Source organism: Herpailurus yagouaroundi, unplaced genomic scaffold, assembly GCF_014898765.1.
Source record: "Herpailurus yagouaroundi ecotype Mexico unplaced genomic scaffold, PumYag 196, whole genome shotgun sequence".
Classification (NCBI taxonomy): Eukaryota; Metazoa; Chordata; class Mammalia; order Carnivora; family Felidae; genus Herpailurus; species Herpailurus yagouaroundi.
Genome location: NW_024412427.1, coordinates 1,779,503 through 1,801,018, shown reverse-complemented (window position 1 = coordinate 1,801,018; position 21,516 = coordinate 1,779,503). Strand labels below are relative to the sequence as shown.

General features: G+C 41.5%; 2 protein-coding genes and 1 pseudogene across 4 annotated transcripts in view; 2 read left to right on the top strand and 1 right to left on the bottom strand.

Annotated features, from left to right (window-relative positions):
* The window catches only part of WFDC10B (WAP four-disulfide core domain 10B), a 69,527-nt gene that overhangs the window by 3,448 nt on the left and 44,563 nt on the right, over window positions 1–21,516 (bottom strand). Inside the window, exons 2-4 of one of the 3 annotated variants that reach the window (XR_005781951.1) lie at window positions 6,002–7,922; window positions 2,660–2,782; window positions 50–86 (exon numbers count right to left, since the gene is read on the bottom strand). Coding sequence is in view for 1 of the 3 variants with exons in the window: in XM_040446927.1 (XP_040302861.1) it covers window positions 7,789–7,922; window positions 8,832–8,922 (225 nt within the window). In the remaining 2 variants the exon portion in view is untranslated. Of the gene's footprint in view, window positions 1–49; window positions 87–2,659; window positions 2,783–6,001; window positions 7,923–8,831; window positions 9,227–21,516 lie in introns of those variants that run through there. The other 2 variants (XM_040446927.1, XR_005781950.1) reach the window with 2 other exon arrangements.
* LOC121012626 (uncharacterized) lies at window positions 12,649–12,785 on the top strand (annotated as a pseudogene).
* On the top strand, window positions 15,655–20,437 carry WFDC13 (WAP four-disulfide core domain 13). Its single transcript, XM_040446928.1, has 2 exons — window positions 15,655–16,296; window positions 19,024–20,437. The coding sequence occupies exons 1-2, from the start codon at window positions 16,101–16,103 to the stop codon at window positions 19,176–19,178; spliced, it is 351 nt and encodes a 116-aa protein (XP_040302862.1). The 5' UTR covers window positions 15,655–16,100; the 3' UTR covers window positions 19,179–20,437.

Here is a 21,516-nt window from a genome sequence, read left to right as displayed (position 1 = left end):
AGTAATTTCAATCGTATTTCAGTCTGCTCGCAGGTCCATCTATTCACTTTTCTTTTTTTTCCCCCTTTGTCGTTTCATTTCTTTTTCTTGAATACAGAAAGGGAAAAAAATTTATTTTTATTTTCAATTTCTATTAAAAATATTTTTCTTTAATTTTTTCTACACTGAAAACTATAGAAAGCTTATGAAAGAAATTGAAGAAGACACAAAAAAATGGAAAAAGATTCCATGCTCCTGGATAGGAAGAACAAATATTGTTAAAATGTCAATATTAACCATAGCAATCTACATATTCAATGCAATACCTTTCAAAATAACACCAGCATTCTTCACAGGGCTGGAACAAACAATCCTAAAATTTGTATGGAACCAGAAAAGACCCCGAATAGCCAAAGCAATCTTGAAAAAGAAAACCAAAGCAGGAGGCATCACAATCCCAGACTTCAAGCTGTATTACAAAGCTGTAATCATCGGGGCGCCTGGGTGGCGCAGTCGGTTAAGCGCCCGACTTCAGCCAGGTCACGATCTCGCGGTCCGTGAGTTCGAGCCCCGCGTCAGGAGGCTCTGGGCTGATGGCTCGGAGCCTGGAGCCTGTTTCCGATTCTGTGTCTCCCTCTCTCTCTGCCCCTCCCCCGTTCATGCTCTGTCTCTCTCTGTCCCAAAAATAAATAAATGTTGAAAAAAAATTAAAAAAAAAAAAAACAAAGCTGTAATCATCAAGACAGTATGGTACTGGCACAAAAACAGACACTCAGATCAATGGAACAGAATAGAGAACCCAGAAATGGACCCACAAACATATGGCCAACTTAATCTTTGACAAAGCAGGAAAGAATATCCAATGGAATAAAGACAGTCTCTTCAGCAAGTGGTGCTGGGAAAACTGGGCAGCAACATGCAGAAAAATGAACCTGGACCACTTTTCTTACAGCATACACAAAAATAAATTCAAAATGGATGAAAGACCTAAAGGTAAGACAGGAATCCATCAAAATCCTCGAGGAGAAAGCAGGGAAAAACCTCTTTGATCTTGGCTGCAGCAACATCTTACTCAACACATCTCCAGAGGCAAGGGAAACAAAAGCAAAAATGAACTACTGAGACCTCATCAAAATAAAAAACTTCTGCACAAAGGAAACAAGCAGCAAAACTAAAAGGCAACCAACGGAATGGGAAAAAATATTTGCAAACGACATATCAGATAAAGGGTTAGTATTCAAAATCTTTAAAGAACTTCTCAAACTCAACACCCAAAAAACAAATAATCCAGTGAAAAAATGGGCAAAAGACATGAATAGACACTTCTCCAAAGAAGACATCCAGATGGCCAACCGACACATGAAAAAATGCTCAACATCACTCATCATCAGGGAAATACAAATCAAAACCACAATGAGATACCACCTCACACCTGTCAGGATGGCTAACATTAACAACCCAGGCAACAACAGATGTTGGCGAGGATGCAGAGAAAGAGGATCTCTTTCACATTGTTGGTGGGAATGCAAGCTGGTGCAGCCACTCTGGAAAATAGTATGGAGGTTCCTCAAAAAGTTAAAAATATAACTACCCTACAACCCAGCAATAGCACTACTAGGTATTTATCCAAGGGATACAGGTGTGCTCTTTCAAAGGGGCGCATGCACCCCAATGTTTATAGCAGCGCTATCAACAATAGCCAAAGTATGGAAAGAGCCAAAATGTCCATCAACTGATGAATGGATAAAGAAGATGTGGTATATGTATACGATGGAGTATTACTCGCCAATCAAAAAGAATGAAATCTTGCCATTTGCAACTACGTAGATGGAACTGGAGGGTATTATGCTAAGTGAAATTAGTCAGAGAAAGACAAGTATCATATGACTTCACTCATATGAGGGCATTAAGACACAGAACAGATGAACACAAGGGAAGGGAAGTAAAAATAATATAAAAACAGTGAGGGGGACAAACATAACAGACTCTTAAATATGGATAACAAACAGAGGGTTACTGGATGGGTTGTGGGAGGGGGATGGGCTAAATGGCTAAGGGGCACTAAGGAATCTACTCCTGAAATCATTGTTGCCCTATATGCTAATTTGGATATAAATTTTTAAAAAAAAGAGAAAATTAAAAAAAGAAAAATGGTTAGATTTATGTGTATTTTATCACAATAAAAGTAGAAAAATTATAGTGGAAAATCCTGTGACTATTTTAAAATTTAACATTTATAATGAATATTTTCCCATAGTCTTAAATATTTTCTACAACTTCATTGATTAAGAGATTGGTCTGCCAATTAATCACCAGTTATTGACATCTTGGTTGTTCCAGTTTTTCCCTATTGTAAGCAATCATTTCACTATTATTAGTTACGTTCTTATAACTAAATCCTTGAGCATTTCTTCATTCCTTGGGAAAGCCAATGTGAGAAGAAATGAAAATACACACAATTTAATCTGTGCATAAATGTTGCCAATTCTCCCTTCATAATGTTTGGGTTATACTTGCACCAACAGAATATGGGTCAACCCATTTTCCCTCATCCTGATCCTGAACCATAGATGATCCAGAATGTCATTCAGAGGAGCCAATGTATTATCGATTGGAAGTGCACAGTTGTATAGTGTCATACTCACAGACCTTAGGTTCATCAGACAGATTTGAAACTCACCTCCACCACTTGCTAACTGAAAGACTTTAGGTAAGTCGTCTCATTTCTCTGAAACGTCATTTACTCACATGTAAGAATGGGAAGAATAGAGTTCATCCCATCAGGTGTTATAAGATCTTTTTCCTAAAACAAAACAAAACAAAATGAAAAATACAGTTCAACAAGGAAAGCAAATAAATCAATCTATAACCCATAGCCACAGCCTAATGAGGAAATAGAGAATGCTACAAATTTCAAAGAATCTGTGAGCAGAGAAATAAAACACTCATATCCAGCAGATTTGGATTAGTAGTGTTGGCATCCACATAGATGCAATGTGAAAATTAATAAAGGAAAACCTCACTGAAATGGAGTTGGGAGGCCACCAGGGGGAGTGCTCCTACCACACTACTTGTTATCAATTGCTGACCCAACAGGAAATGTTCCCAGAAAGTGGATAGTACCTTAGCTTTTTTGTCACAGCAAGACGAAAGGTGTTCCTCCTCCCCTGGCAATAGCCCACCCAATAAGAGACTATCACAACCAATGAAAAGCCATTCTAGTTGGAACTCCCTGTTAATTCCCACTTTCCTCTATAAAAGAACCTTCCTCTCCTTTCTTCTCTGGACTTGCCTATTCTTCTGTTGAAGCTTGTTAGCCCTGATTTGCAATTCTCTGCTATTCCCAAGTTAACCTATTCTTGCTGGTAAAAATAACTGCCAGTTTTATATTTTAGGTTAATGGCAAAGACATACACAGATTGTATGGAAATGAGATATGAGCAGGGGGCTTAGCATAGAACACAAGGCTGATACTTGGTAGATCAGGTCTCTCTGGTTCCTAAGAAACCATAAGGAAGGGACCCAAGGGACCCAAATAGGCAGATATTAAAAGACACCACTTCTTAGGGAATGCATGTGTGGAAAGGGGAGCCCCTGTTGGAGACTTAGTGGCAGCAGGCAAGAATGAAGCAAGAGGAGATATCAGTGGGTCTTTGGAGCCCAAATACCTGATTACATAGGTTGCTCATTTCCAGAAGAAATTATCTGATCAAGCCCAGTCTCATTTATACCATTTCTATTTGACAATGGACTGCCTCTATACACATCCCATTTTAAGACTTCATAGGTCAGATAGCTCCCAATTTGTGATGGATAATTCCAGTTTCAAAGTGACTCAATGTCCCATGGTCAGACATTCAGTTTTTTTACTGGGGTCCACTAGCAAGTAAAGAGATGCTTCTCAAATGGAAAGCACTTGTCAACAGAAGAGGACAAGGCTTGACCTCAATACTCCAAGTATGTGTTCTGTGATTCTCCTACTTGAGTATGCAAATGTTCTATCCAGCATCTTAATCCACCAGAGACACATTTAGTAAAATGCATAGGCTAGGTGCTAAGACCCAACTGGCAGGCAACTTTCAACATACCCTGGTCATGCTGCAGAATCTTTTCTTAATCTGGGTCTTACTCAAAACTAGTAGCCTTAAAAGGCACGAATAGACACTTTTCCAAAGAAGACATCCAGATGGCTAACGGACACACAAAAAGATGCTCAACATCACTCTTCATCAGGGAAATACAAATCAAAACCACAATGAGATACCACCTCACACCAGTCAGAATGGCAAACATTAACAACTCAAGCAACAACAGATGTTGGCAAGTATGTGGAGAAAGGGGAATCCTCTTGCACTGTTGGTGGGAATGCAAACTGGTGCAGCCACTCTGGAAAACAGTATGGAGGTTCCTCAAAAAATTAAAAATAGAATTACCCCATGACCCAGCAATTGAACTACTAGGTATTTATCCAAAGGATACAAAAATGCTGTTTCGAAGGGGCACCTGCACCCCAATGTTTATAGCAGCACTATCGACAACAGCCAAAGTATGGAAAGAGCCCAAATATCCACCTACTGGTGAATGGATAAAGAAGATGTAACGTACATATAAATGGAATATTGCTCGCCCATCAAAAAGAATGAAATCTTGCCATTTGCAACAATGTGGATAGAACTAGAGTGTATTATGCTAAGCAAAATAAGTCAGTCAGAGAAAGACCAGTATCATATGATTTCACTCATATGTGGAATTTCAGAAACAAAACAGATGAACACAGGGGAAGGGAAGCAAAAATAAGATAGAAACAGAGAGGGAGACAAACCATAAGAGACTTTTAAATACAGAGAACAAACTGATGGTTGTTGGCGGGGTGTTGGGTGGGGGGATGGGCTAAACGGGCAATGGGCATTAAGGAGGCATTGGTTGGGATGAGCACTGGGTGTTATATGTAAGTGATGAATCACTAAGTTCTATTCTTGAAATTATTATTATACTATATGTTGACTAACTTGGACTTAAAAAAGAAAAAAACTCTGGGGGTGCCTGGGTGGCTCAGTTGGTTAAGCGGCCGACTTCAGCTCAGGTCATGATCTCGCGGTCCGTGAGTTTGAGCCCCGCATCAGGCTCTGTGCTGGCAGCTCAGAGCCTGGAGCCTGTTTCAGATTCTGTGTCTCCCTCTCTCTGACCCTCCCCTGTGCATGCTCTGTCTCTCCCTGTCTCAAAAATAAATAAAACGTTAAAAATAAATAAATAAATAAATAAATAAATAAATAAATAAATAAGAAACTCTGAAAAAATAAAAAAATTAAAAAAACTAGCAGCCTTATATTTCCCAAGGAAATAGAGAATGCCCAAAAGTGACATTTGTCATCTCCAAAACCCAGAGGCCCACTATGCATTTTCTCTTGCTTCATGGTGAACAATACAAGGTGCAGGAAGTTGTCTCCTGTCTCAAGAGAATGTCTCCATATGACCTAGACCAGTGGATCTCTGAAAATACACCAGATAGAAAGTCTTATCCTCTGGCATAAACGTGATAAAGCATGTAGGATACCTACTATTTCCCCGTGGTCAGTTAGCACAATGTAAGTGACCTGAGAGACCAGCATGATGTCCTGTGGGATATCAAGTAATCAAAGTCTCTTCAACCTCTATCATGTCACAGGGCCAAGGAGATGACTTAGTCCTGACTAAGATAGTGAAGGCATGTGGCTGAGTCCCTGCATATGAGAAAGCTACTTCTATACCATGATGAGAACTTGCGAAGAAAAAATTTGCTAAAGCATGTCTGGGGCATGAGAAGAGAATGGTGCAGAAACCAGGGCAACTGCAAGGCCATTGTTTCTCACAGACAGACCAGCCTGATCAACGATTCTCCTCAGCTGGGACTTGGCTTTCTGGAGACCCAAGCCATGGCACAATTTACATTCGCTTCCTCCTCTGCCTCCATGAGATTCAGGGTCTTGCAGGGGTCCCCACTCCTCCGCTTGATCTACCACAGGGGCACACAGTTGTCCCATACCACAGAACTTGCAGTGCTGGCCAGGCAAGCACTCCTCCCAGCCAAAGCAGTCTAGACGTGGCCTCTCAGTCCAGTGAGGCAATGTGGAGTGTCCAGAGAGCTCTGGGGAACAGGCCAAGACACGAGTTATCACAATGGAGAAAACCAGATCCTTCCAGTAGAATTCATGGTCTGGGGTGCTCACACTGGTGGCAAGGAATAGGTCAGCTGGCAGCATGGTGTGCCCACATAGGAAGGAACACTGGTCATGGACGTGGAGGTCATTCTCTATGTGGGCCCTGGCAGGTAGCTTTGCCTCTCTTAATAGTCTCTCCCAGGGTGTTCGGGGGCATGGCCAAGCACTGGGAAGATGCTTGCAGAGTCAGGTTGTCTGAGGAAGCACCCGCTAAGATCTCCCACAGGGCATGCCCTTACCATCCACCTACATCTGATGATGTCTGTGCTGCTAATGGATAATGATCTCTTTCCTACAGTCTCCTAGTCCCAGCTCCCAGGATAGGTGGAGAAGCTCCTCCAATACCAGGAGCCCTGGGATGCTTCTGAGGTGGGCCATAGACTCTGGCCTGAGGAATGCTGGTTTCTTCTGTGGGAAATCCTCACTGATGCCCACAGGAAGCACTGCCCTGGAGTTTAACACTGCACACCTGCCTCCAGCAAGCCCTGCCTACCTGCCTGAGTTCTTCACACTTGACTCCAAGTCCCCTTTGGGCACATGTGACCTAGTCCCTGGATTTAGTCCCAGGACAACCTCAGAGGAGCTCTGCTTGCACAGAATTCCACTGATTCACCATGAGACTACGGGCAACACTCATACTGACTCCTTAGTGGCCAATTAATCCTTAGTAGCATCACCGTGAACCACCTGTTCCCCACCACCTGGCTTCTTTCTGGGTTAAAAGAGAGAGAGAATGAGACCATGAGGAGGAGGATTGGGGAAAGGTGGGGACCATTCATTTGATGGAAGACACTGGAGTCTCAGGTCCTGGGACCCCATTCCGTGCCCCATCACAAAAGAGGCCATATTGATGGAGGATGGGGTGGGAGACAATAGTGTAGGCACTCACTTCCACACCCATGTTCTCACAATAATGGAGGAGCAGTGAGCAAACAGGGAGTCCAGACGAACATCCTCCTCTAGCCACAACATGACCTCTCACTGTCTTTTGGCCTCAAGCATGTCACTTAACTCCCTGCGATTGGTTTTCTATATTGTAAACATATGGTAATCTGAACCTCACAAGGAGAATGGGTAGAACAGGATGGAGGTGGATTAAATTTAAGAAGAAGCCTCCTTGGGGACCTCCTACTTTGTGCCCCAGAGTGTAGCCCCACCCCACCTCATGTTTAACTTGGCCCTTCTGACTCCAGGCTGAGGAGTGTTCTGGTTAGCATTGGAAGGTACCACACATGAGCAGTTTCTTCCCTGGCATCACTGGTTCAATGAGCAGATCAACAATGAGGCTGGGCCTCGGGGCCCTGGTGGGGGAGCAGGGGCCAATGGGAGAGAAAATAAAGAAACATCACAAGGGGGGAGAGATCAGAGCCCTGGACCCAGAGAAGGGAGCGCTCTGGGGTCTGCACTGGGTCCTCAATGACTATAAGCCCTGGGAGTAAGATAGGCAGGTCTGTGGACATTTGTTCTGGTTTATTTGACAGGAACAAACAGTTCAGACAGGGTAAAGGTGTGCTCCCGTTGACATCCTGGTGCCCAGGATCTGAGGTCCTTGTGCTTTGATCTGTATAGAAGTTTGGGGGAGCAGAACGCAAAGTCCAGCGCCCTCACCCCCTCACTGGAGGCTCATGCAAACGTTCCCACAGAAGGTTGAACAACATACAGTATTTGCTTTTGGACACTTTAGAAAATATGAACAGTGATTACTGCAAAGATACACGCTGGGCTTCTTCTCATAGGCCTTTAGACCTAAAAAGAGCAGAATCAGAGTCAGTGGAACCAGATCCCTCAAGAGCACTCCTCTCAAGCTTAAATCCTCTCCCAAAAACCCTAAAACCCAAGTCCTACTCATGATGCTCTTGAACTTTTCAGGGAACGCAATTTCTTCCCTTTACCCAAACCTGGTGATTGTAGTATCTTAAATCCTATATCCCTCCACCCACACACCTTCTGCCCCAACAGATCTCAATGCCTGGCCTCCCTGGGCCCTCTCCTTTCTCTGCAGACAGGAACCTGTCTCCCATGTTTGTCATGGTCTTGGTGAAGTCACCCCCATAGAATCTACACTCTGAGAACTCAGCAAAGTCTGAGACACCCCGCAGACCCTCTCACTCCCCAGGATTTGCAGGGTCCAGAGAGGAAGATGACCTGTCACTGTGTCCAGGACCCCTGCCCCTTCCCAGAAAATACCACTTGCACTATTTCCCTTCTGCTGCCACCATCCTGGTCCTCTGATGAGAACTTTGACTTGACTCTGGACACCCCAAAGCTTATTTTCCCAGGGCCCTTTCATTCTGTACCCACTCCCATCAATATCTCCGGATCTTTAGAGATCACATACGTGCAGAAATCCAAGAATAGTGGTTGGGTGTCCCCAAGTGATTTTCAGCCCTGATGTACCTTTCACTACACTATGTACCATTTGTGTCCTAGTATTTGGAATGGAGAGTCAAAAGACGTAGGTTCCCCCCCACCCCCATTATTGTTCCCAGTGCGGGGTAAAGGGGCCAGAGGGCCATGACTTTGGAAGACCCAGAGTCTTCATAGTGCTGTAGTCAGAGCAGGATGTGCTGAAAGGTTCCAGTTTCCAGGTCCTCCCCAGAAGCGACACAGCACCTCTTGCCCCTTCCCTCCCCACCCCCTTAGTCCATCACCTACCCTGCATCCTGTTCAGTTTACGGTGCCCTCCCTGGGCCTGTAGCAGCAGCACAGAGAGGAGAAGCATGGGCAGGAGAGCCTGGGTTGGCATGACTCTGGCCAGAGAGGAGAGCTCTCAGTCTGGCACAGGCTTCCTTGGAGAGCTGGGTGGTTATCCCAGGCTCCTCCCTGCTTCCACTGGCCAAAGACATTTCCTCTCCTTTGCCTGCCTTTACCATGACCTTTTCTCTGTGGCACTAGGGCTTCTGCAGACAACTCTCCTTTCACACATCTAAACCCCTCTTTTGCACACAAAATTTTTTTCCCTGAAAGAAATAATATTTCTATATTCTAATTATAAAATAATTTACAGAAAAGAAGAAAACATTATTTTTGCAGGAAGATATAAAAACAACCTCAGTCCATCAATGGTTGAATAGATGAAAAAGATGTGGTGTGTATATATATATATATATATATATATATATATATATATATATATATTATATTATATATAAATATATATTATTATATATTATATATTTATATAATATACAATATGTTATATATAATATATATACATTATTTAGCCCTGAGAAGGAAGGAAATGCTGCCATTTTTGACAACGTGGATAAAACTTGAGGCATTGTGTTAAGTAAAATGTCAGACAGAAAAAGATAAATATTGTATGATAACACCTCTATATGGAATCTAAAAATGCTTAACTGTTAGAAACAGAGAGTAAAATGATTGGCTGGAGACTGGAGAATGGGTAAATGTTGGCAAAGGGTATAAACTTCTAGTTATAAGATGAATAGATTTGGGGATCTAACATACAGCATAGTGATTATAGATAACAAGACCATATTACCTAGTTGAAAGTTGCTAAGAGAGTAGATCTTATGTGTTCTCACTACAAATAAGAAATGATAAGTAAGTGATGTGATGGAGTGGTAGATCATTTTACAATATATAAGCATATCAAATCCACACATTGTACACCTTAAACTTATACAATGTTATATCAATTATATCTTAATAAGGCTGGAAAACAATATATTACATATATAATTTCATATATTACACACATGTTTTTTTTTTCCTGCTTGAAAAAATTTTGAAATAGATCAATTATATCTTAATAAAGTTTAAAATATATATTAACACACATTTTCCAGATTTATTAATATATATTAATTCTAAGTAATTAATATAATAAAAAATGTTATATACAGAGAGACTAGAAGAGGACATGGGAAGAATAGGAGCACACAGTAAGTATCTTAGAGCTCAGACAGAAGAGGAGATCTGTCAGCCAAGAGCCCAGGGCAGGTTCTCCAGGAGAAGGTGGTTATTGAGTGTAAATATTGCGGAGAAATATTATATGCTCTCAGAAATGAAGAAGTTGACTTTCCCCTAAGAGGAGAAAAAGGGGAAACCTGTGGACACTGGGCTCCCAATAGGCTGGGAAGCTGGGAAGAAGCTGGAGAGCAGTGAAGATTTGAACCTTGTTTTGATATTCTAAACTCCAAGTACAGTCTCCTTCAGTACACAGATATAGCTTATTTTTAAAAACTATGAAACTTTTATCTATTTCAGTGATATGTAATCAAATGCATTAATATAAAGAAGGGGGGGAAATTACATGATACTCTCAATGAAACAGAAGAGACATTTTACAAATGCACCACAGCCATGAAACTAGCAACAGAAAGAACTTCCTCAGCATGATTAAAGATATCTATGAAAAATACACCACTATCATCATATTCAGTGGTGAAAGAGTGAAAGCTTTCCTCCCAAGATCAGGAATAAGACAAAAATCCAACTGTCATTATTGCTGGTTGACATTGCACTGGAAGTTTTAGCCAAAGCAATTAAGCAAGAAAAAGCCATCTAAATTGGAAAGAAAGAAATAAAATTCTGTCTTTTTGCAACTGACATGATCCCATGTAGAGAAATTCCCCCAAGAATCCACACAAAAAATTAGTAGAGCTAATAAACAAATTCACCAAAGTTGCAAAGTATAAAAATAACACACAAAAATCAACTGTTTCTATACATCAACAGTTAGCAATCCAAAAGCAAAATTAAGAAAACAATTCAATTTATAATAAGATACAAAAAGATAAAATATCTAGGAGTAAATGTAACCATGAAGGTGAAAAACTTGGGCACCAAAAACATTGCTGAAAGAGATTAAGGAATGGCACAAAAACAGACACATAGACCAATGGAATAGAATAGAAACCCCAGAACTAGACCCACAAACGTATGGCCAACTCATCTTTGACAAAGCAGGAAAGAACATCCAATGGAAAAAAGACAGTCTCTTTAACAAATGGTGCTGGGAGAACTGGACAGCAACATGCAGAAGGTTGAAACTAGACCACTTTCTCACACCATTCACAAAAATAAACTCAAAATGGATAAAGGACCTGAATGTGAGACAGGAAACCATCAAAACCCTAGAGGAGAAAGCAGGAAAAGACCTCTCAGACCTCAGCCGTAGCAATCTCTTACTCGACACATCCCCAAAGGCAAGGGAATTAAAAGCAAAAGTGAATTACTGGGACCTTATGAAGATAAAAAGCTTCTGCACAGCAAAGGAAACAACCAACAAAACTAAAAGGCAACCAACGGAATGGGAAAAGATATTTGCAAATGACATATCGGACAAAGGGCTAGTATCCAAAATCTATAAAGAGCTCACCAAACTCCACACCCGAAAAGCAAATAACCCAGTGAAGAAATGGGCAGAAAACATGAATAGACACTTCTCTAAAGAAGACATCCGGATGGCCAACAGGCACATGAAAAGATGTTCAGCGTCGCTCCTTATCAGGGAAATACAAATCAAAACCACACTCAGGTATCACCTCACGCCAGTCAGAGTGGCCAAAATGAACAAATCAGGAGACTATAGATGCTGGAGAGGATGTGGAGAAACGGGAACCCTCTTGCACTGTTGGTGGGAATGCAAATTGGTGCAGCCACTCTGGAAAGCAGTGTGGAGGTTCCTCAGAAAATTAAAAATAGACCTACCCTATGACCCAGCAATAGCACTGCTAGGAATTTATCCAAGGGACACAGGAGTCCTGATGCATAGGGGCACTTGTACCCCAATGTTCATAGCAGCACTCTCAACAATAGCCAAATTATGGAAAGAGCCTAAATGTCCATCAACTGATGAATGGATAAAGAAATTGTGGTTTATATACACTATGGAATACTACGTGGCAATGAGAAAAAATGAAATATGGCCTTTTGTAGCAACGTGGATGGAACTGGAGAGTGTGATGCTAAGTGAAATAAGCCATACAGAGAAAGACAGATACCATATGGTTTCACTCTTATGTGGATCCTGAGAAACTTAACAGGAACCCATGGGGGAGGGGAAGGAAAAAAAAAAAAAAAGAGGTTAGAGTGGGAGAGAGCCAAAGCATAAGAGACTGTTGAGAACTGAGAGCAAACTGAGGGTTGATGGGGGGTGGGAGGGAGGAGAGGGTGGGTGATGGGTATTGAGGAGGGCACCTTTTGGGATGAGCACTGGGTGTTGTATGGAAACCAATTTGACAATAAATTTCATATATAAAAAAAAATAAATAAAAATAAATAAATAAATAAAAATTTTAGCCATTGTGAAAAAAAAAAAAAAAAGAGATTAAGGAAGACCTAAATAAATTAAAAGACATCCCATATGTGTGGATTGGAAGATCTAGAGTGTTAAAATGGTGATGCAATGGAATCCCACATAAAATTCCAATGGCTTTTTTTTTTTTTTTCAGAAATGAAGAAGCCAAACCTCAAATTCACATGGAATTTCAAGGGGCATGCCATCGCTTCTCGGCCTTTTGGCTAAGATCAAGTGTAGTATCTGTTCTTATCAGTTCAAGGGGCATGCCATATACACAAAAACATACTGATAAAGTACTACAAATTGGAGAACTCACATTTCTCAATTTCAAAACTTACTACAAAGCTACAATAATGAAGAGTGTGGTACTTGCATGAGGACAGACATATAGATTAACAAATAAAATTGAGGGGTGCCTGGGTGGCTCAGTGGTTGAGCGTCCAACTTCAGCTCAGGTCATGATCTTATGGTCCGTGAGTCCGAGCCCCACATCAGGCTCTGTGTTGACAGCTCAGAACCAGGAACTTGCTTCAGATTCTGTGTCTCCCTTTCTCTCTGCCCCTCCCTGGCTCACACTCTGTCTCTCTCTCAAAAATAATAAACATTAAAAACAAAAACAAATAGAATCGAGAGTCCAGAAATAAACCCACACATCTATGGCCAATGATTTTTAACAAGGGCATCAAGACCAAGAATAGTCACATCAACAAATGGTATTGAGACCATTTGCAGAAGATATCTAAATGCAAAAGAATGAAACTGGGCCCCTATATCACACCATATACAAAAGTTCATTCAAGGTTGATCAATGATTTAAATATAAGAGCTATAAAATTCTAAGATGAAAGTGTAGAGGTAAATCATCATGACCTCATATTAGGCAAGAAATGGCATCAAAAGCATAGCAACAACATCAACAAAATAGGTGAGTTGGACTTCATCAAAGTTAAGAACACTCGTGCACCAAATGACTATCAAAAAGGTGAAAAGACAACACATAAAGCGGTAAAATATATTTGAAAAATATATGTTTGATAAAAGTCTAATGTCTGGAATATAAAAATAACTCTTCCAATTCAAAGAAGATAACCCAGTGACAAAGTTGCAAAGGACTTGAACAGACATTTCTCCAAGGAAGAAACAGAAATGGTCAGCAAGCACATGAAAAGATGCTCAACATCATTAGTTATTAGGAGAATGCAAGTCAAAACCACAAGTAAATACCACTTCACACTCTCAGGGATGACTATAAACAAAGGAGGAGGAGGAGGAGGAGGAGGAGGAGAGGAAGAAGAAGAAGAAGAAGAAGAGAGGGAAGAGAATAAGAGTTGGCAAGGATGTGGAGAAATTGGAACTCCTATGCATTAGTGATAAAAAATGTATGTTAAATAGTTCAACAACTGTAGAAGCAGCCTGAAATTTCCTCAAAAGTTAAACATATAACCCATCAATTCCACTGCTAGCTATTATACCCCAAAGAATATGTATATATACATATATACGTATATATGTATATCTATATATACTAAAAAGAAGTAAAAATAGGTGCTAAAAAAATTACTTGTACACAAACATTTGTAGTGCACTATTTGCAATCACCAAAGAATGGAAACAACCCAAATGTCTATCAACAGATGAATGGATAAGCAAGTTGTGGCATATACATGCAATGGAATATTATTCAGATATAAAATGAATAAAGTACTCATACATACTACAATGTGAATGAACCACAACAACCACAGAGGTAACACTCCTCACTTATTTTGGCAAAAATTCAAAAACACGACCATACAGTCTGTTACGGGAAACACCCATGCTCACATGGTTGGTGGCAGTACAAAATAGTATAAACTTTATGGAGTAGAATTTAGTGATATCTAACAAAAGTACGTATAAATTTACCCTTTTAGGCAACAAAAATACCTACAAACATTTACCCTGATGTTACACCTTCAACAATACAGAAAATATGCATATGGTTGTTCACTGAAGCATATTTGTAATAGCAAAATCTTGGAAAATACATAAATGCCCATTGAAAGGAGATTGGCCAAATGACTAAGTTTGTGTGTACATGGTAGTGTAGAACACAGCTGTAAAAAAGGAGAAATTGCTACGAGCTGCCTTAGGGTAATTTTCAGGATATATTGTTAAATGAAAACAACAAAGTGCAAGTGAGTATATTTGTGCGAGAAAAAAAAAAAGGAAATTAAGGATTCGGGTAACTAATTATCTTTATCTTACACAAAATTTCCCACATATTTGATAAAGTCTGCTCTTCAGCACATTCTATGAGGTTAGTGCAAACTTACTACAAAACCAAGCAAGGACAGTATGAGGAAGGCAAGTTATAGGCACAGTTCTCTTATGAATATAGATACAAAATCCCTTAAAAATTGGAAACTGAACCAAATGATATGAAAAATGATAATATAAAATGATCACATTAGATGACTAGAGAAATGCAAGAATGGTTTAATGTTAGAAAATCTGAAATGTAATTCAACACATTAACAGAAAAAAGCAAAAATATAACTTCACATAAATTAAGGAAAATTTTCTTGTCAGGAATGAAAGAGAACTTTCTGGACCTGATAAAAGATGTTTATGAGAAACCTAAAACAGATACTACCCTAAAAGGGGAAATCCGAGAAGCTTTTATTTTTACTTACTTACTTACTTACTTACTTACTTATTTTAGAGAGAGAGAGTAAGTGCATAAGTGGGGGAGTGGGGGAGTGGGGCAGAGAGAGAGAGAGAGAGAGAGAGAGAATCTTAAGCCCACACAGGGCTCGATCCCACAACCCTGGGATCATGACCTTAGCCAAAATCAAGAGTTGGACACTCAACTGACAGAGCCACCCAGATGCCCCAAAAAGCTTTCGTTTTAAATCAGGTGTCAGACAAGAATATGCACATCCTCACTTCTATACAATAATGTATAGAGGCCCTAGTCTGCACAAGAAGGCATTAAGAATGGCATAAAGTTTTTTTTTAATTTTTTTTAAATGTTTATTTATTTTTGAGAGAGACAGAGACAGAATGTGAGTGGGTTAGGGGCAGAGAGAGAGGGAGACACAGAATCTGAAGCAGGCTCCAGGCTCTGAGCTGTCAGCACAGAGCCCGACACAGGGCTCGAACTCACGAGCTGCAAGATCATGACCTGAGCTGAAGTCAGTCGCCTAACCGACTGAGCCACACAGGCGCCCCAAGAATGGCATAAGTTTAAAGAGAAAAATACAATTGTCATCATTTGCAGATGATGACCACCCAGAACACTGCAAGGAACACACCAAGAAATTAAGATGAACAGGGGGAGAATTTAGCAAGATAGCTAGTAACAGATCAATACACGAAAGTCATTTCTCTACATTAGCAACAGACAGAAAGAAATAACCAAAAAGTTGCCATACTGCTTACAATTTTATTTTAAAAGTCCAAGTCTCTAGGAATAAATATAACAAAGACATGCCAGAACTCTACATGGGAAGAATTGTTAAAATTTTGCGAAAGGACAGCAACAAGATGGATGAGAGACATAACAAGTCCAAGATTAGGGGATAAAATGGGTGTGAATTTGAAAACACTACCTGTCCCTGGGGTGGGTGTGGTTGGGAGGCACTTGGATGTGTCACTGGAATACACAATGAATGACCATGCCTCTAATTTGCTCTCTCTTTCTCTCTTCTCGTTTGAGCTGTGCCTGGTCAAACCCAGCAGTCCTCAGCCAGGACTTACCAACCCATCCTGCCAGCAGCATGAAGCCTGTGCTGTTTCTTCAACTTCTGCTGTTGATTCACTTAGCACCTCAGCGGGTGTCTGGGAGTCCCAAGCAACATTTTATGAGTACGTGTTGGGTCTGGGCTCCAGGGAGGGAAGCAGCATTTGTAGAGATGAGAGGATCTGAGGGCTGAGGATACACATTGTGAAAAAAATATAGTATCATGTTCAAAGGTCCAAGAGTTATTGTCAGTAACATCCAGGTTTGAATCCCTACTGTGTGCTTACTGAGTGGTCTTGGACAAAAGTATCTGGGACTCAGATTTTATCTTTGCAATTGATACAATGATCTTGGGACAGTTGGGAGGAGAAACTGAGATAATGCATGCACACAGAGTGCACTCTTACTGGACCATGGTAAATGCTCAATAAGAATTAACTACCGCAAATGTTATCAGCCTCATCATCCAGGTTATTCTTGCTGCCTAAGTTCCTTCACGGATGCATGCGCCAACTTTTCAAGCTTTAAAACAGAGAGGAAAATTACATTGGTAGAATTCGAGCTGTCACCTACATAATCTCTGCCTTGGAGAATGTTTTGGGAGGGAAGGAGAGAAAGCCTTACATTTTATTCCACATTTTTTAAAGTTTATTTCTTTGTTTTGAGAAAGAGAGAGACAGAGCACAGGTGGGAGAAGGGCAGAGAGAGAGAGGGAGAGAGAGAAAGAGACAGACAGACAGAGAGAGAGAGAGAGAGAATCCCAAGCAGGCTCTGCTCTGACAGCACGGAGCCCAACACAGGGCTCAAACTCATGAACGGTGAGATCATGACCTGAGCCAAAATCAAGAGTCAGACACTCAACAACTGAGCCACCCAGGTACCCCTATTCCACATTTTAAATATTCAGAGGGACCTGCACAATTGCCACTGACTGTCATCAATGGCAAAGTACAGAGTCCATCTCAGCAGCCACCATTGCCCAGCTCAACCTAACAAGAGTGCTGACCATGTTATGTTGACTTTGACCAATGCCAAATGGGAAATGAACTATTATCCATCATACCTGCACCCTTCTATGCAGAGAGCATCCTCAGAATACTGAGGCTCAGAAGAGGGATGTGAGTACTATCTCAGGTGTACAGGGAGGGAAGATCCTGTTTTAGGGGTCTCAGAGAGGGCACGCAGATTTGTAAGACTGAGGGAGGCTAAACTAGATGCAAGAGAATGGGGGAATCCAGGGTAGAGTTAATTGGAGAATAAATGACTAAATTTTTTTTAATTTTCTTATGTTTATTTATTTGTGAGAGTGAGAGAGACAGAGCATGAGCTGGGGAGGGGCAGAGAGAGAGGGAGACACAGAATGCGAAGTAGATTCCAGGCTCTGGGCTGTCAGCACAGAGCCCCACGCAGGGCTTGAACTCACAGGCCACAAGATCATGACCTGAGCTAAAGTTGGACACTTAACAGACTGAGACACCCAGGGGCCCCTCAAGGACTAAAATTGGAAAGGAAATACAAAGAGGGGTCCTGAAAGACTAGTAAGTCTTTGTGAGTAAAATTGGGACCAGATACCCAGAAAAGGAGGCAAAACTTGAGAAGATCTGCCTCTCTGAGATCCCTGGCTCACAGACTCCTTCCCCACACTGTTCCATTGATTCCCCAAGCTCCCCCAAAGTGGGGGCCAGTTCCAATTTCTTGCACTGAACTAATGAGCCATGGGATGACTTGGAGACCCAGGGTGAGCTTCATACTGGTCTCTGCCAAGTTGTCAATAGCTTGGGCCTTGGCTTTTTCCTCTGGTGCCATTTGCTGTTACAATTATAGGCCCCAACTTCATCATCATTTGTTCCTTCCAGGTCGGTATGATATCTTATGGATCCCCTCCTAATTGCAAATACTTGCAAAGGAATAAGTCAACAGGGGTTTATAGAATGCTCCACCTATGACATTTGCCCTGAGAAAGGGCAAGTCACAAAGTACAAAAATTAACGCCTGGCCTGGCTTCAATAAAGGGGTTTATGGTGCCTATTCTTAATGCCATGGAGTTCAAGAACAGAAAGAAGATTGTGAATTGGAGCCCTGCAGTAGGATCTCCTGGTGTAGGTGGTCTGGACTTTGACCCAAGAACTAAGAGATGGGAGAAATGGGATGTTAGCATGAAGATTCTTATTCTTTTCTAATAGTACAAAGTGGGGGCATCCTGGTTCTCTGGCTTCCTTATCAGAAGAGACCTGGGAGGAAAGAAAAGCCAATCTTTGTACCCCATTCTGAAATGCCCACCCTCAACTCCATGAAATAAGTTGCCCTCAGAACTCATTTGTGATTTGGGTTCTAGCATTCTGATGCCAGTATCATCAGTTTACTGTGTGGTCTTCGCCCTTTCCCAAAATCTTCCTTCCCACTCATTCTTCCTACACACAAATAATACATGTTAGGTCAACCCTGAGATAAACTATGTTGTTAATGAAAGTTCATACAACTTGTTTGGGGCTATGCAATGAGTCAGTGCAAATGCACCTACACACCCCTCTCTTGCTCACCACACACTGTTCATTCCCTTGAACCGGACCCAGCCAGGGTCTATAAGATATCTGATCTGCAAGGAGGTGAATCACCAGTGGGTGTAGGGTTCTGCCTACCTCTGTCTTCAATCAGATACCCAGAGTTCTTGGTTTTCCCTGCTGAGAACTCAGAGAAAGGCAGGAGCTACAGACAAAATCTGATTCCACTTCCCTATAACCACAGGAGAAAGATCAGGGTGGCTGATTGCCTGGAAGTTCCTTAGGCTTTTGGAGTTCTGAATGTTACTCCAGCCTACTTTAAGCCCTTCTCTTTCCTGTTCTGTGTTCCAGGGAGCATCTTGGAACCGCCACCCTGCAAATCAGACCCTGAAAATTGTACTCATTTCTGTACATTGCAGGAAGACTGCCATAAAGGATTTCAGTGCTGTTCTGCCTTCTGTGGGATAGTCTGTACTCTAAACATAAATATAAACCATGACAGGTAAGGGGATTCTCATTCCCAGTTCTGATCCAGCTGCCATTTGTGAATTCAACAGAAGAGTCTCTTACCAGCCCCTACAGTGGAACTATTTTTTGAACATTCACCTTCTCTTTACCAACAATAATTTCCTTAAATGTCCTGACAAAAAGAGCCTTCCTCCACTCCCAAACTTGTCTCTTCATCACCACATCTGTGAATCTCTGAATATGCCTCTCTGAACTCACCCAAAAACCCATCCACAGACCCTGCCTTGTCCCAGAATCCACTTTTATCCAGAAGCCTGGGACATTATATCTGAAAGTCTCACCCAAATCTCAAAGCCAATCTGTTTTTTCTGGTTTTGCTTTCCCTCTTTCATCCAATACCAACCTTTGGCTCCCAGTGTTCCTGGGCACTGCACATCCTCCAGCCTGAGCAAAACTTTGGTTATTTGCTGAGGCATTAACGCTGGCCCCAAGTCTGCTGAATGGAAGTGCTTCCAGAGCAGAGAAAGGGCATTAAAGAGCTATGAGACATCTGGTTTTCTAATTCTATCTTCCAACTATGTCTTTCTATGACCTTGAGCAAGACATGTTTGCCTTTCCTATGTTCGTCTTTGTTTTTCTCATGCATGAGATAAAGACTCTTTAATTCAGCCTTACGAGATTGCTATAAAGACCCACAAGGCAAGAGACTCAACCAGTGACCTTCTAAGCTGTCTTGTTTACTGCTGTATTCCCTGCCCTGAGCACAATACCCAACATAGGACACAAGGAACAGAGTGATGAAGTAGGGGCCCAGAGCCAGATACCCAGACCCAAATCCTGGCTCTATCACCTCTTAGCTGAGTGATCTCAGACAACTTAATCAACCTCTCTCCGGGCATCAGCTTCCTCATCTTTAAGACTGGAACAAGACTGAGATTAAATTAGATAACCCATGCAAGCTCTAAAAACGTTACTCATGACAGATTAATTACTCAGTAAATTTTGCAATTAGGCAACCACTTCTTTCTTAAGAGGTGGGCCTTTGCAGTGAAACTTCACATGTTTCCAGGCTCTAAAGTGGAATGCAGAAGCATAAGTAAGACTTTTTGTTGTCACTTGGTTCTTTGAGGTTCTGCTTTCTCTATGGCAGGAAAATTTAGCTTTATGGTCTAGTTTTAATGATGGAAGTAATGGAAAAATTAAATAACTATATTTCTTTTTAAAATTTTTTTAAAGTTCATTTATTTATTTTGAGAGAGAGAGAGAGAAGCAGAGAGAAAAGGAGAGAGAGAATCCCAAGCTGAGTCCACTGCCAGCATGGAGCCCAACCCAGGGTTCGAACTCACGAACCAGGAGATCATGACCTGAGCTAAAACCAAGAGTCAGACATGTAACTGGCTGAGCCACCGAGGCACCCCTAAATACCTACATTTCTAAGAACAAAACTTAACCAGAGAATATTTGAAAATATTTTTCTTCTACAGAACCAAACACAGGAACATAAGAAACATCATGGCTGGTAAGTGAGGCATGTTTCTCAGAGCATTTTGTAAGTATGGGGGTTTGGCCTGAGATTCCCAGCATAGCCTTTTCCAGTTTTCCTCCTCTAGCCTCTCCAATATTCCTGCAATGTCAGAATATAGCCTTTTGTCATCCCAGTTTCACCCTTCTCCATTACTCCCCGCACACACACCGCCACCGTTTATGCTCTCATTCCCTGGAGCGGGATGTGGTCCAGGGTGAGTTCTACCTCACAGAGCAACATAAGGAGGCAGAGTCATGGCCCCAGGGGAACACAGGGCCCTCACATCTGAGCCATTGCCACGGATCAGGTTCTGCCAGCCTGAGGGTTAATGATGTCCTAGGCAGGAAGTCAAGCTGAGCCCTTCACACTCTGTGTGGCCTTAGTTTCCTCACACCTCTGAGACCATCAGCTTCCTCGTGTGAGAGATAAAGAGAACATCCATGTGTCAGGTTTTGCGAGGATTACATGAAGCCACGTGGAATGGAAGAACTTGATCGTTGCAAAGGGTCTGCAAAGGTTAGAAGCTGCCAGCAACCCACTCTTTATGGGTTTCAGATTTTGCCTCTTAAAAAAAAGGGGGATCATCTTTATTATTTTACAATGTTACAAGAAAGCTGAGCAAAATAGAGTCCTCTGTAGCTCCACCACCAAAACAAAGCTACAATTTATAATTTGGTGGATTTTGTTTTAGACTGGAAAAAGAGGAGGACCTTAGGGTCTTCTAACAGTCCTTCGGAAGTCACCAGAGTTTCCAAGGGTTATTTCAGCTTATACAGTCCTTTCATTAACCCCGTACAAAGGAGTTTGATAAATGGTGAGAAGTGGAGTCCAGTGGAGGAATTTACGTGCAT

What these genes read in the sequence shown, in the direction of transcription:
- WFDC13 (XM_040446928.1), top strand. Translation starts at nt 16,101, where the DNA reads ATGACCATGCCTCTAATTTGCTCTCTCTTTCTCTCTTCTCGTTTGAGC. An exon ending in TCCCAAGCAACATTTTATGA is followed by an intron (nt 16,297 to 19,023) that starts GTACGTGTTGGG and finishes TCTGTGTTCCAG; the next exon opens with GGAGCATCTTGGAACCGCCA.